Source organism: Pelobates fuscus, chromosome 8 (assembly GCF_036172605.1).
Source record: "Pelobates fuscus isolate aPelFus1 chromosome 8, aPelFus1.pri, whole genome shotgun sequence".
Lineage (NCBI taxonomy): Eukaryota > Metazoa > Chordata > Amphibia > Anura > Pelobatidae > Pelobates > Pelobates fuscus.
The window spans coordinates 169,967,872-169,984,660 of NC_086324.1; the positions used below are offsets into that span (position 1 = coordinate 169,967,872).

A 16,789-nucleotide genomic window follows, 5' to 3' on the forward strand; every position below is an offset into this window, starting at 1 on the left:
CAAATTTCCTTCCTCTCCCCCCCAAATTTCCTTCCTCTCCCCCCATCAAATTTCCTCCCTTCCTCTCCCCCCCAAATTTCCTCCCTCTCCCCCCACTCCTCAAATGTCCTCCCTTCCCTCCCTCTCCCCCACTCATTCAAATTTCCTCCCTCTCCCCCCCACTCCCTCAAATTTCCTCCCTTCCCTCCCTCTCCCCCCACTCATTCATATTTCCTCCCTCCCCCCCTCCCTCAAATTTCCTGCCTTCCCTCTCCCCCCACTCATTCAAATCCCCCCCACCCCCACCCATTCAAATTTCCTCCCTTCCCTCCCTCTCCCCCCCACTCATTCATATTTCCTCCCTCCCCCAAATTTCCTCCCTTCCTCTCCCCCCCCCACTCCTCAAATTTCCTCCCTTCCCTCCCTCTCCCCCACTCATTCAAATTTCCTCCCTCTCCCCCCCCACTCCCTCAAATTTCCTCCTCTCCCCCCCACTCATTCATATTTCCTCCCTCCCCCCATTCATATTTCCTCCCTCCCCCTCCCTCAAATTTCCTGCCTTCCCTCTCCCCCCCACTCATCAAAATTCCCCCACCCCCACCCACTCAAATTTCCTCCCTTCCCTCCCTCTCCCCCCCACTCATTCATATTTCCTCCCTCCCCCCTCCCTCAAATGTCCTGCCTTCCCTCCCCCCCACTCATTCAAATTCCCCCACCCCCTCAAATGTCCTCCCTTCCCTCCCTCTCCCCCCCACTCATTCATATTTCCTCCCTCAAATTTCTGCCTTCCCTCCCTCTCCCCCACTATCATTCAAATTTCTCCCTCTCCCCCCCCACTCCCTCAAATTTCCTCCTCTCCCCCCCACTCATTCATATTTCCTCCCTCCCCCCCATTCATATTTCCTCCCTCCCCCCTCCCTCAAATTTCCTGCCTTCCCTCTCCCCCCCACTCATTCAAATTCCCCCACCCCCACCCCCACCCACTCAAATTTCCTCCCTTCCCTCCCTCTCCCCCCCACTCATTCATATTTCCTCCCTCCCCCCTCCCTCAAATGTCCTGCCTTCCCTCCCCCCCACTCATTCAAATTCCCCCACCCCCTCAAATGTCCTCCCTTCCCTCCCTCTCCCCCCCACTCATTCATATTTCCTCCCTCAAATTTCCCCCCCCCCTCATTCAAATTCCCCCCCGCCACCCCCACCCACTCAAATTTCCTGACGCCCGGTGACCCGGCGGGCGCGCGAGGGAGCACTCTCCTCTGAGTGCTTCCTCTTCAGCTCCCTCGCGCGCCGCGTACTGATGCCGGAGTCGGAAGATGACGTCATCTTCCGGCTCCGGCATCAGTACGGTGCGCGAGGGAGCTGAAGAGGAAGCACTCAGAGGAGAGTGCTCCCTCGCGCGCCCGCCGGCGCCGGGTGTCAGCAGGGCCAGCCTCTGGGGGGCCCTGAGGTGACCGGCTGCTGGGCCCCCCAGGAGAAGAGGCCGGCCCAGTGGGAACATACCGGGGTCGCAGGGCCCCCTGCGACCCGGTATGTTCCCACTGAATGTGGGGCCCGGACGACCTGAGCAGTCCGGGCCCCCCAGGACCGCCGGGCCCATGACAACCGTTTCGGTTGTCATGCCCTGATGGCGGCCCTGACTCCAGGTATCTACTACCCTTTCTATATAACTTTTAGCCTTTACTGCTCCCACTGGAAGGTTATTCCAGGTATCTACTACCCTTTCTATATCACTGATACTGCTCCCACTGGAAGGTTATTCCAGGTATCTACTACCCTTTCTATATCACTGTTACTGCTTCCACTGGAAAGTTATTCCATGTATCTACTACCCTTTCTATATCACTGTTACTGCTCCAACTGGAAGGCTATTCCAGGTATCTACTACCCTTTCTACATCACTATTACTGCTCCCACTGGAAGGCTATTCCAGGTATCTACTACCCTTTCTATATCACTGTTACTGCTTCCACTGGAAGGTTATTCCAGGTATCTACTACCCTTTCTATATCACTGTTACTGCTTCCACTGGAAGGCTATTCCAGGTATCTACTACCCATTCTATATCACTGTTAGCCATTACTTCTCCCACTGGAAGGCTATTCCAAGTATCTACTACCCTTTCTATATCACTGTTACTGCTCCCACTCGAAGGCTATTCCAGGTATCTACTACCCTTTCTATATCACTGTTACTGCTACCACTGGAAGGCTATTCCAGGTATCTACTACCCATTCTATATCACTGTTAGCCATTACTGCTCCCACTGGAAGGCTATTCCAGGTATCTACTACCCTTTCTATATCACTGTTACTGCTCCCACTGGAAGACTATGCCAGGTATCTACTACCCTTTCTAGATCACTGTTACTGCTCCCACTGGAAGGCTATTCCAGATACCTACTACCTTTTATGTATCTCTAAGTTTCTACTACTTCCACTGAAAGGTATTTCTAGATAATTACAACACTTGCTGCAAAGACACATTTTTACATCTAACAATCTCAGCCCCCCCACAGGTGCAATTCATGCAGTGGCTGTAAATCCTTAGAACGCAGGTCTTGATAGCTATACCACATACGCTGCTTGTTAAGCAGCCTAAAACAAAGAAAAAATACTATTCAGATGGCGCTGCCTGCATCGTTTCCAAACGTTATTAATTATTTTGTATTGTCTGTATAGATTTGCAGAACTTCATTGTTAATAACATCCAGGGGCCAAAGAGTTGGATTTTTGGAGAGAAGGTCACTTTGTATTGTGCTGCGTCCTACTGCAAGGAAGACACTTTGGTGACGTGGATCCTGAGAGAAGATAATGGACCCACCCACGAGGTCTCCGAGCTTCTGTCAGAGAGAGACAGTAAACATGGGATGCTCCAATCTGCTGATTACTTGGCTCTCAGGGAGAGAACTGAGACATCAGACAGAGAGGGTCTCCAAGATATCACTTCTTCTCTGAGCTTCACACCGTCCATTTCTAAACACAAAAACATGGTCACAATCTGTAGGCTGAGCTGTGGTGGGAAAACCAAAGAGAAAACATTTCAACCAAGAAATCTGTATGGTGAGTCCGTGTTAAACATTAAATGTACTACTCATCTTGGATCAAGAAAATTCACCAAATATTTTACTATATTCTTTTTTTGACAATATTTAAAAGAAAATAGAAATACAAATTGAATGTACATTTCATCCATGTCCCATTATTACAGGAGCACCAAGTTACTCTGACATGGCAAAGTGCCAGTAAGTAAACCAAACAAATAAACATAGAAACATAGAATGTGACGGCAGATAAGAACCATTCGGCCCATCTAGTCTGCCCAATTTTCTAAATACTTTCATTAGTCCCTGGCCTTATCTTATAGTTAGGATAGCCTTATGCCTATCCCACGCATGCTTAAACTCCTTTACTGTGTTAACCTCTACCACTTCAGCTGGAAGGCTATTCCATGCACCCACTACCCTCTAAGTAAAGTCAAACTTCCTGCTATTATTTTTTTAAAACCTTTGTCTCTCTAATTTAAGACTATGTCAGTATAGTGACTGGCTATTAATTGTCTTGCAGCTAAACCTAAAGCCTCGGATTCTATAAAACTAGCTCTGCTTGATTCTGGGGAGGTTCTCGGATCCTTCAACATACAGGAATTCTATCCAAATGACATTCAGATAACCTGGACCGGTGGCAGACAATCCGCCTATGACAAGTTAGAATCATCGGAAAACTTTACAGATAAAGATTCCACCCATAATGTTCTTAGTGAATGCAAGATTGATGGACGTCTGTTTAAAAATCCTGACTTCACAGCGAAAGTGTCCTGGAAACATGGATCTAGGGATGTCTGGGAATCAAGACAGGTCTCAGTTAGCGATAAAGGTAAATATTATAATAAGATCTCCGTTGGGTTTATTTACATAAACATAAAACTCAAATCTGCCCATAAAATAATATTTTAAAGAGCAAGTAAATGAAGGCAGCTAATTGAATGGCTCGAGATAAATTGTTTCAAACTCCTCTCTAATTAAAAGTCTTAGTGGAGGAAGAACATTAGAGTGATGGTCTAAGCACCATAAGTACTAAAACTTACTGTTTGACACAAAGCATCCGACCCATCTGCTGTCACTGTGACGGGTTTTTACGGATAATGTGGCGTGAAGTGAAATTTCTGCGTTATCTCAGCAACATGGGTGAAGGGCTTTGGGTACCAGAAGAGACCCATTTATTCTCATATCACTTGAAAATTTGAATTGTGGTGGTTATGGTGCTTATCATTAGATTCATGTGCACGCAAATAAAGGCAAGCTATAATTATTACTTTTTATTATTGATGAAAATAAAAGATTACATTTAATCTAACCTTTGTAGTGTGCTATTTTTAATGTTTATAGAAGTTAATGCCGTTTTTTGTGTGTTTCATGGCTTAGCTTAGGTCCATAGGGGCAAAACTTGTCTTCAAAGCTCACGCACAATTTGAACAGTTGGAAACAGACCCAGAATGCATTTTAAAATGAGCACTCATTTAATTACCTGCATGAATTTTGCTGGATAAGCTGGGTAACTCATGATGTGCAATGTGCTTGCCTTTTTTCCATCTCTTTTTGAATGTCCTCTGATTTTCGGAAATTCAATCTTTGTAAAACTGAACTTCTTCTTGTCTTTCCTTCTCCACATCCAGTATGTTGCCAAACCTGTCAATTCCACCTTAAAAACATTGCCCGAATCCGCCCCTTTCTTACGCAAAACGCAACCAAGGAGCTTGTCCATGCTCTACTAATCTCTCGCATGGACTATTGTAACTCTCTCCTAATTGGTCTTCCCAGAAGCCATATTGCCCCATTACAGTTTGTAATGAAGCCAGACTGAATTTCCTCTCCATTCACACCTCACCTCTCTGTCAGTCCCTACATTGACTTCCTTTATCCTATAGGAGTCAATTCAAAGTACTAACCCATATATGTTGCTTTGTGAAGTTATTGACATAAATCCTTTAAACAATAATATTTGATTTATCGATTATTTACTAAATATGAATTGCTGAATATTTGATTTTTTTTATATTTTCTAATTTGTTTTGTTTTTAGATTATCCATGGAGACCAGACATCCAAGACATTCCTCTTCCAAGCATTATCAATAACCGGCCAGCTAATCTGGTGTGCAGAATCTCCAGTTTTTTCCCTGATAATGTGGCTGTGAAGTGGCTCAGGAAAGAGAAAGACAGTGAGGAACGTTTTCCTCTAACCCACAGTGAAAAATATAAAATGTCAGATCTCAGCCTGAAGAAGCAGAGTGATAACACGTTTGAGTGTCGGGCATGTCTGAATTTCACTCCGTCTGTGAAAACCGAACAAGGGGCAGAGTTTGTTTGTGTTGTGGAACATCCGAGTTTAACCAGCCCCATTGAAAGAAAAACTGTAGCCATTCAAGTAACGGGTAATTCATTGTTTTATGGTCAAACTGGGACACTCTTCATGTTGTGTGTATATAGTATATAGTCACAGGATCCACAGATTAACCATTCTAGCTTGCATTCTTCCATTGAACAGTGGGTAGATTTGTTCTTAATGTACGGTAGATATTTATTAAAATGAATTATGTTGTTTTTATTAATCTAAGGTTGACCTGTTATCTGAAAGTATCTTTCCATAAATAATTAAAAAACGATATTACCTACAGTTGATATTAGTTTCATCTGACCAGTAAAAAAGTCTTACAGGTGCAGTCATTGATTAAAAGTAGACAATGAGATAAATTAATGTAAGGAGCCAATCAGAATATGAGGTTCAGACAGATTAGCAGATTATCTCCCAGCATGCCACTGCTTAGGATGAAATTGCTGTTTGAATTGCTAGATGATTCACATGGCATTTTTTATGAAGAAGCCTGGGATAGCAAGATTATTGACTAGAATGGAAAATAAATACACACAACAGATTTTAAAATCATCAGGACAATATATGGTTAAAACAGAAATGATTCAGATGTATTATATTCAGTTCACCAATACCTACACAAAGATGGTTTCGTGTATAAAGAACAATTCTGGGCCAAAGTTAAAAACTGGAGCAATAAACAGGAACATTCCATTGGTTTCCATGGTGACTGCTTCACCTTTAGACCATCGATTCCTAACGTTGTACCTGTAGTATCCAATCCCACTTTTTGTTGCTAGATTTATAACCAATTGTTTTGTTATTTTTATTTATTTATTTATTTGTAGGTTTTCCAGATGTAAAAAATATTATTAACTCGGGAGACAGGGTTTTCTCCCTGAACGCTGATGGCTTTTACCCCAAAGTAATCACAATTTATTGGAAACTGGTTCCTGCCTCGTCGATGGGTGAAAGCTATACTGTCACATCTTCCAGTTCATTTAATGAAAACCAAGATGGCAGCTTTACGGTTACCAGTATCTGTGACCTGAAGAAGAATGCGTTTTGTGAAGATAATAATTACGTCCTTACAGCCACAGTAGAGCACGAAACATTGGAGGATCCTATAAGTAGGACAATCAGCGTGGAAAGACAAGGTATACAGAATCTAGAATAGTTTTATAAAAAAAAATACTTATAGACATATGTATAAATATAGATCTAAATACATAATATAAAAATACAGTAAAAACCTGCTTATGTTATCTGACACATTATGTGTTTGGTCCATGCATTGTGCCCATATCCTTTAGACATGCCACTTCTGCCAAAGCTTTTTTTTAGATGGTGATTGGCGTTGATAGCAAACAACCAATAATGGAGACTTAGATAGTGACAGTAAGTAAGAAGGGCACAGCCTTTCTATTATTGTAGTTTGATGGAAACATGTAATAAAAAGGTTTAGTGACAAAAGAAGACACATTTTTCTAATAGATCTGATATTACAATAATGGTTTTATTCTTCATTATTTGCATTGGAAGATCACTCCTGGTACATCTGCATCTTTCATCTATATTAACCCCTTAAGGACACATGACATGTGTGGCATGTCATGATTCCCTTTTATTCCAGAAGTTTGGTCCTTAAGGGGTTAAAGCGGTTAAAAAGGTACTCTCTAAGCACATCTCCCAAGTGCCCCTATTTAGGAGGGACAGTCCATACTTTGGGCCCGTACCCTCTGTCTCTTTTCTCAGAGCTCCATATTGTTGTTGTGTCTGAGTATATAACAGAGCTCCACAGCAATAATACTCCCAGTAATGTGTCTGAGTGTATAACAGAGCTCCACAGCAATAATACTCCCAGTAATGTGTCTGAGTGTATAACAGAGCTCCACAGCAATAATACTTCCAGTAAGGTGTCTGAGTGTATAACAGAGCTCCACGGAAATAATACTCCCAGTAATGTGTCTGAGTGTATAACAGAGCCCCACAGTAATAATACTCCCAGTAATGTGTCTGAATGTATAACAGAGCTCCACAGCAATAATACTTCCAGTAATGTGTCTGAGTGTATAACAGAGCTCCACAGCAATAATACTCCCAGTAATGTGTCTGAGTGTATAACAGAGCTCCACATCAATAATACTCCCAGTAATGTGTCTGAGTGTATAACAGAGCCTCACAGTAATAATACTCCCAGTAATGTGTCTGAGTGTATAACAGAGCCCCCACAGCAATAATACTCCCAGTAATGTGTCTGAGTGTATAACAAAGCTCCACAGCAATAATACTCCCAGTAATGTGTCTGAGTGTATAACAGAGCTCCACAGCAATAATATTCCCAGTAATGTGTCTGAATGTATAACAGAGCTCCACATCAATAATACTCCCAGTAATGTGTCTGAGTGTATAACAGAGCTCCGCAGCAATAACACTCCCAGTAATGTGTCTGAGTGTATAACAGAGCTCCACAACAATAATACTCCCAGTAATGTGTCTGAGTGAATAACAGAACTCCACAACAATAATACTCCCAGTAATGTGTCTGAGTGTATAACAGAGCCCCACAGCAATAATACTCCCAGTAATGTGTCTGAGTGTATAACAGAGCCCCACATCAATAATACTCCCAGTAATGTGTCTGAGTGTATAACAGTGCTCCACAGCAATAATACTCCCAGTAATGTGTCTGAGTGTATAACAGAGCTCCACAGTAATAATACTCCCAGTAATGTGTCTGTGTGTATAACAGAGCTCCACAGCAATAATACTCCCAGTAATGTGTCTGAGTGTATAACAGAGCCCCACAGCAATAATACTCCCAGTAATGTGTCTGAATGTATAACAGAGCCCCACAGCAATAATACTCCCAGTAATGTGTCTGAGTGTATCACAGAGCTCCACAGCAATAATACTCCCAGTAATGTGTCTGAGTGTATAACAGAGCTCCACAGCAATAATACTCCCAGTAATGTGTCTGAGTGTATAACAGAGCTCCACAGCAATAATACTCCCAGTAATGTGTCTGAGTGTATACCAGAGCTCCACAGCAATAATACTCCCAATAATGTGTATTTAAACTACAACAAATGTGTTTAGAAATCAGTCTGTGTAAATAAGATAAATTGTTCTTGTTATCAATTACATTTTAGTTGGGCAAATTTTTATTAGTAAATCACCTAAAATGTATTCTCACAGCCCCGCCCTGATCACACCCCCACTCACATCCCTAAAATTAAAGTGCCCCTCTTTTTTTATTTGAAATGTTGGGAGGTATGCCTAAACACCAAAACCACTAGATCATAATTAAGTGGTTTTGATGCATAGATGCTGTCTCGAGTATCTGGCAATATAAAAGTTCACTGCTTTTGAGAAACAACAATATGTGCATTTGTTAGAGAACATGCCTCTAGTGGTTGTTGGACAAGACTGTAGAAACATTTCCTCTTTAAGACCTCTGATTTCCTAAGGCCTTCACATTTGGTATCGTCGCACACAGCTTGATGATGCCAAACACGTCCAATGCCCTTCATAGAGAATCATTGTATTTGATGCTTCTCTATGAGAAGTGCTGAATTGGATTTCCTCTGGGAAGAATCTTTCAGGCTCTCAGACCGCACTAGTCCCAATTGCCGCCTTGAGGCCATGGACTTATGGCAAATCCAAGCCTGCATGAAGGCATAAGAAGTGGAAACATTGCCTATTTAAATGTTGAACATAGATATATAGCATGCCTTTTTATTGCTTCAAATTTTAATTGTGGTTTTTGATAAACAGAAGCGAAGGCCACGGCTGCTCTGATTCAAGATCAGAATCTGCCAAAGTCTGCAGATCTACGAGAACCATCTGAGGTGGACGCTGGTCCTGCAAATCAACAGACAGGTACATTTTATAGGAAAGACTTAATTAAATCAATGTGTAAGAAGTTCTTAGCTTTTTTAAGAAATCGAATGTGATTTTTCTAAACTCAATCACTGAACACTAACCATATTGAGGATTTACATATTACTATAGTTACGATACAGTTCTATACTATTAAAATATATGTGTAGATATCTGCGCATTTGCAGACCCACACACCTTGGCAGCACACAAATAGAACATAACACAGCACACAAAACTGTTTAAATAAACACACTGACACAAACACTATTAAATGAAAAATCTTTTTTTGAGCACACTTGTGATAAGTAACTATAAAGCCTGGCTAGTAAGTCAGGACTAGAAATGTTGACCCCTGATAATGGGTTTAGGTACCTAACTAAACATATCTGGTGTGAGTATACCTGACTTCAAAGTGTAAAGCCATTTTTAGGACCACTATAGGCACCCAGACCACTTCAGCTCAATGAAGTGGTCTGAGTGCCAGGTCCCCCAAGTTTTCTCCTTGCAGCTGTAAACATCGCAGTTTCAGAGAACATTTAAACATAGCAGTTTCAGAGAAACTGTTATGTTTACATTGCAGGGTCAAGCTAGCCTCTAGTGGCTGTCTCCCTGAAAGCCCCTAGAGGCCACTTCCACGATTCTCACTGTTAAAATCGCAGTGAACTCACGCTGGACATCCCCACGGAGTCCAGCGTGAGTTCAGATCCCCGTAGGAAAGCATTGAGTAATGGTTTCGCGGTTTGAATGCGCATGCGACTCTGGCCGTGCATGCACATTCTGCTCCACTCGGGAGCTGACGTCAGCGGGGGAAGAGAGGTCACCAGTGCCGAGGGAGCACGACGCTGGATCAAGGTCAGTGGCTGAAGGGGTTTTAACCCCTTTAGTTCAGCGGGAAGGGGGCCCTGAGGGTGGGGTGGACCTAGTAACCCTGTAGTGCTAGGAAAACGAGTTTGTTTTCCTGGCACTATAGTGTTCATTTAAATGCTGACCATTAAAGAATGCTCCAGAGGATTAATCTACTTAAATAGGAAGAACTCGACACATGTAAACAGCACTTTAGATGCGGTTGTCACGACTTACCCCACTGCTGCTCCAGCGCTAATGCGCGATTATTCGGAGCGGGCCGCGACCTTCTAACTTAGATTGCGTCACGTCTCCCAGGCATCAGTAGATGCTTGGGAGACATGCACGATCATTCCATGCCACAGGACTCACCTGTAGACGTGGCTGGAACCCATTAGTGCAACTAATTCACTCCATGGCAACCCCTGTAACAGACAGCTCCATACACCAATAGGGTGTTATGGAGATAACAAAACAGGTGTGTTTTACATTTAGCACCCTATTTAAACACGGAACAGCTGAGCCTGCTCAGTTGTTCTATGCTACCTTTCCTGTTACCTAGTTGTATCCTACCTGCTCTCCTGGAAGTACACGTCCCTTGGCTCATTCATCTTTTGTGAACCTTTGCTGCCTGGATTACGACTTTGGATTGCCTGACCTTGCCTTTGCCTTGCCCCTTATCAGACCCTGCCTTTGACTTTGTTATTTTCTGTTTATTTTTCAAGTACTACATTTTGGGTTCCATAACCCCAAAGTGACAGCCGTATTGTCTCAATAAACTTTCTATCTTTATACAAGGAGGCTATATAGGTATGGAGGGGTCGTTTAGAACCTGCCCATTGACATTTTGTCAACCTGACTGCTATTCATAATTAAAAGTTGTCCCTACACTAATTAGGATGTAGCGCTCTTTTCTTTTCACCTCGCCATGTGAGTGAAAGCAGCTTTGTAAATCATGAATGACAGAGTAAACAGCCAAGACATTAGTATAATTAATGGAAATCTAAATGCATTGTATTATGTTATTACAATGTTTATATGTTTTATTATGATTAAACTGTACCAGTAGCCTAATCTAATAATCAATATATATATTATGTTATACACACTTGCATTTATGCTAGTTGTGTCCACTTTCCCAAAGAATATAACTTCTAAGAGGGTCACATTATCTTAGAAAGGACCACGTTGTAATGTGAACATTTACCTGTTTACTTACATTAAATGGGGTTGAGTTAGGGATAACATTAAATGAAAAGGAACTTGGGAACAATTATAGATAACAAACTAGGCAACGGTCTGCCATTGCAAAGGCTAGTAAGATGCTTTCATCCGCAAAGGGGGGTTCATGCGATCAGAATGTAATTTTGTCTCTTTATAAATCAAAGGTAAGACCTCACCATGTATATGCGGTGACGGTTTGGGCGCTTGTTTTAAAGGACACTACAGAGGTGCGCTACAAAATGAATAGGTGAGATGAAAAACATGATATAAAACAAGGCTAGAAAACTGCTTTTGTTTTCTTTTGAAAAAAGGCGTCTCAGACGGGATATGATAGCATTATACAAATATACACAGTGTCCGTACAAATCGTGCTGACCTGTTCATTAGCAGGATTATTCAACAGACAAGATCCCACCCATTGAGACTGGAAGAAAGGAGTTTTTGCTTACAGCAGAGGAAAGGGTTCTTTACAGGAAGAGCAATAAAGATGTGGAGTTCACTAACCAGAGATTTAGCCTTATTAGATTCTGTTTATATTTTTACTGTAGTCGGAAAGTTTTCTGTTTTGCTTTTTTAGGGAGGGTGGAACTATTTAAGGATATAAGGAATACGCATGTGAACTGGTTGTTGATCCAAGCAGAATTTAGATTTTTCCAGTTTTCTGGCAAATTACTTCAAATAGTTTTTTAGTTTTTTTGTTGCATAAACAAAGTGATTTCACTCCTAAATGACAAAGAATTGACAAATAATTGAGCAGTGAGACTGCAGGGGCGTGATTTATACACCAAAACCTCTTCATTAAGCTAAAGTTGTTTTGGTGCTAAGAGTATCCTTTTAAGGACAGTAACATGACGAGACTTCGAAGTGTAGGAAAAAGAAGCACAGGATTAATCCATGTTCTCTTAAATTTTGTGTAAATTGAGAAACCGTGACAAGTGACATTTTGACCTGATACACCAATAACATGAACAGTATCTTATAAATTCAAATATTTGTTTTTCAGAAGATTACCAGAAGTTCATCATGAACAACATTCAGGGACCTCCTATCTGGACCCATGGAGAGAAGGTCATTCTTTACTGTACGGCTTCTGATTGCTCTGAGAATGCCAACGTTTTCTGGATTATAAAAGAGAATGATGGAACATTACATGAAATGTCTGATACATCGACACAGCAGTCGGAGAAACCAGAATATGTGGCTTTTAGAGATAGTACAGAGGAGACACACAAAGAGGGTCTATATAATATAACCAGCTCTCTGACTCTGATACCATCTGTCCTGAAACACTCAGATGTGATAATCAAATGCAGGATTGTCTGTGAAGGAAAAAAGAGAGAAAAAACCTTCAAGCTCCAATCTATTAATGGTAAATTAAACACACAAATCTAATAATTAAAATCCTCTGTTATCCTTTAGTCAGTACTCTGATTTAGATTTTCAGCAAACATCCAGGATTTGTGTAGCTTTCCCCATAAAATAGAAACCATGACAAACGGACTGGATACATTGTAGCTGGTAAACAGGCATGGGCAGTGGTGTATCCTGTTTTTTTTGCTGCCCTAGGCAGGACAAAACTCAGGCGCCCCCCTCGCGCCACCCCCACCCAGCATTCTAAACACACATTCACTGACAGATACGCACAACACTCGCTAACAGAAACACACACTCACACACACACACACTCACTAACAGACACTCACTAACAGACACTCACTAACAGACACTCACTAACAGACACACACTCACTCACTAGCAGACACAAACTAGCAGACACACTCACTAACAGACACACACACACACACACACAATAACAGACACACACACACTAACAGACACACACACTAACAGACATACACAAACACTCACTCACATTAACCCCTTTTTTTTTATTTAACCCCTCCTTACCTTTGGGAATGCTAGGGGGGGTTCTCTTTCTCCCTGGCTGCTGGGCTGGCGGGCGGCTGGCGAGGGAGCACTTCCTCTGAGCTGTCTGCTCAGCTCCTTCGCCAGCCGCCCGCCAGCGCCGCCCGCCAGCCCAGCATGTCAGTTAGCCGCAAGGCTAACAAGACATTTGCCCTGGGCATTTGGGGGCGGCCTTGTTTGCCTCGCGGCTAAAAAAATCGCTGTTGGGGTACTGTATGAGTGAAAACATGTTGGACTAAAATATAGTACTCTTTATTTCCCCCCTCTGCCCAAACACCCTGAGAGAAATTAAACCTTTGTGAGAACCCATGGCACTGGCTTACCTATCTGTTATCACTGGCATTGTATTGTAAGTGCTAATTTTATAATTGCTCCCTCAATGTTCTGTTTATTACAAGAGTACTTATTATGGAGGTGATCAGCAGTGTGATATAACCACACGTCCTCTGTTAATTAACACTACAGAGCCCAATTAATCATTGCACCAGTGAGCAATGCCATGGAAGGCACATGTCTCTGCTTTGTCGCACATGTATCCCCAGCAGGGAGAGAGGATGTGAGGGAGCCATGAACTTTGTGCATTGTACATTATACAGTTGCTGGTGCAGCACCCAATTCCTCTCCAGGCCACGCACTGACAGACAGTAGGATTTTTGCTATGTCTGATATCATATCTTGTGAAAGTTTTTAAATATTGTGTCCTGGGTGCATGACCACTGCAAAAATCTGACCCTGTCTGAAATATAGTTTGTATCTCTTACCATGACTTTCTATATGGGTGCCTTGTGAAAAGTACCCAGAATTCTAAAATGTTCTCCTTCTCTGTGCAAGTATCCCATCCAAGACCTGTTAACCTGTTATTATGTTAATCATAATTTATAATGCAATTAATATTGTAAATGTCATATTTTATTCTAGCTAAACCCACAGTGTCGGAGCCAGTAACAGTGAGTCTCTGTGAGTCCGGAGAGATAATGTATTCACTGAATCTACAGAACTTTTATCCAAAGGAGATCAAGATTATCTGGACCTATGAACCAGGACAGTCCCAGAAACCCGCGACATCCAATGATGTTATCAAACCAAATCCTGATCTCACTTATAGCATCCAGAGTGAATTAAAGGTTCCTGGGGAAAACTTTAAAGATCCAAACTTTATAGTGTGTGTTTCATGGGAACATTCATCTCTGGATCACCCAGAACACCGAAGATTCTGTGCTAAGGATCCAGGTAAGGAAACAGGGAGTCTAGATGGAAGGCTAATATGGAATATTTGATAAATATTACTCACATTTTCTTACATTCACTTACAATACAGTAATGTATACATCTTCCAGTATTTAATATTTGGTTAGATCCTACTCTCTATAACTTCTCTCTCTCGCTTTACCTCTATCTCCTTTACCGTGTCTCTCTGTACCTCTATCTCCATTACCATGTCTCTCTGTACCTCTATCTCCATTACCGTGTCTCTCTGTACCTCTATCTCCATTACCGTGTCTCTCTGTACCTCTATCTTCATTACCGTGTCTCTCTGTACCTCTATCTTCATTACCGTGTCTCTCTGTACCTCTATCTCCATTACCGTGTCTCTCTGTACCTCTATCTCCATTACCGTGTCTCTCTGTACCTCTATCTCCATTACCGTGTCTCTCTGTACCTCTATCTTCATTACCGTGTCTCTCTGTACCTCTATCTCCATTACCGTGTCTCTCTGTACCTCTATCTTCATTACCGTGTCTCTCTGTACCTCTATCTTCATTACCGTGTCTCTCTGTACCTCTATCTTCATTACCGTGTCTCTCTGTACCTCTATCTCCATTACCGTGTCTCTCTGTACCTCTATCTTCATTACCGTGTCTCTCTGTACCTTTATCTTCATTACCATGTCTCTCTGTACCTCTATCTTCATTACCGTGTCTCTCTGTACCTCTATCTCCATTACCGTGTCTCTCTGTACCTCTATCTCCATTACCGTGTCTCTCTGTACCTCTATCTTCATTACCGTGTCTCTCTGTACCTCTATCTTCATTACCGTGTCTCTCTGTACCTCTATCTTCATTACCGTGTCTCTCTGTACCTCTATCTTCATTACCGTGTCTCTCTGTACCTCTATCTCCATTACCATGTCTCTCTGTACCTCTATCTCTATTACCGTGTCTCTCTGTACCTCTATCTCCATTACCGTGTCTCTCTGTACCTCTATCTTCATTACCGTGTCTCTCTGTACCTCTATCTTCATTACCGTGTCTCTCTGTACCTCTATCTTCATTACCGTGTCTCTCTGTACCTCTATCTCCATTACCGTGTCTCTCTGTACCTCTATCTTCATTACCGTGTCTCTCTGTACCTCTATCTTCATTACCGTGTCTCTCTGTACCTCTATCTCCATTACCATGTCTCTCTGTACCTCTATCTCCATTACCGTGTCTCTCTGTACCTCTATCTCCATTACCGTGTCTCTCTGTACCTCTATCTCCATTACCGTGTCTCTCTGTACCTCTATCTCCATTACCGTTGTAACGGACCGTTTCAGCATAAAAGGGGAAAAATCCGTTTAGGCGATAATCCCCCTTAGATAGACCAGCAGCTACTATAAGCACCACGTTCCCGAACTCCCAAAGTGCACGGATTCACCAACTCTCGAACAGCAGACACACGAACCCTGGAAGCAGCCGAACAGGAAAAGCAATACAAACAGCTTACACTCCTGGCAGTCGGCATACAGTCCCCTTTCCCCCAAGAAAGAGACACACTCCAGCTTCAGGGTTAAACAGCAACAACACTGATTTATTCACACACAGGCTTATATGAGATTCTCCCATGCAGGGGAGGGGTTTACAGTACACCAATCCAGTTTATGGTACAACCCACACATCTCCTCCCTCCAACATATCTGTTAACACAATTAACAGGGACATATTTTTACCCAAGTTTTGGATGTACCCTAAATACTTGGGGTACATCCACAAATCCAATATCTCCAGATAGCCCTAGTCTGGAGGGACAACATATGTTAAAATCAGCCCATTCGGATAAACGGTTCGGGAGTTATGGGACTTTAAAGTATTGACCGACCGCATGGGTAAAGTATCCGAAAACAGTTCCATGCATTTTGGCCCTGCGGTCGGTCACAAACAAGTGAATGAAACAGACGAATTGCCTGTGTTATAGAGACTAAGGGGGATTCGTATGAATCCCCTAGTTCGTACGTTTCTTTCTACCGAACGGCGGGCCGTTCAGTAGTTTCCCCACGAAATCCTGGAAGTCTGGAGGTCTCAGCGGTGTTTGCCTAGTCGAGTGTCCGATTTCAGTTCCAGACACTCGACGGCAAAACACCGCTGTTCGGTAGTTAAAGATGGCCGCCGCCACGTGGTTGTTTCCCGAATGGCGGCCACCCAGAGGACACAGAACACATTACATGGATTGCCAATTACCTGTTTGCAACATTGTTGCAAACGGTAATTGGAGGCACACTTATTCCTGGGTGGTCTGGTTGTTCGGTAGTCTCACTCAATATAATGAATGGAGTGATTCTACCGAACGATCAGATGAATGCTGCATA

At 42.5% G+C, this 16,789-nt stretch overlaps 1 protein-coding gene across 1 annotated transcript in view; it reads left to right on the top strand.

Annotated features, from left to right (window-relative positions):
• Positions 1-16,789, top strand: part of LOC134571358 (uncharacterized) — a 232,721-nt gene that overhangs the window by 66,557 nt on the left and 149,375 nt on the right. Inside the window, exon 13 of the mRNA XM_063429560.1 lies at positions 14,143-14,454. Coding sequence (XP_063285630.1) covers positions 14,143-14,454 — 312 coding nt within the window. The remainder of the gene's footprint in view (positions 1-14,142; positions 14,455-16,789) is intronic.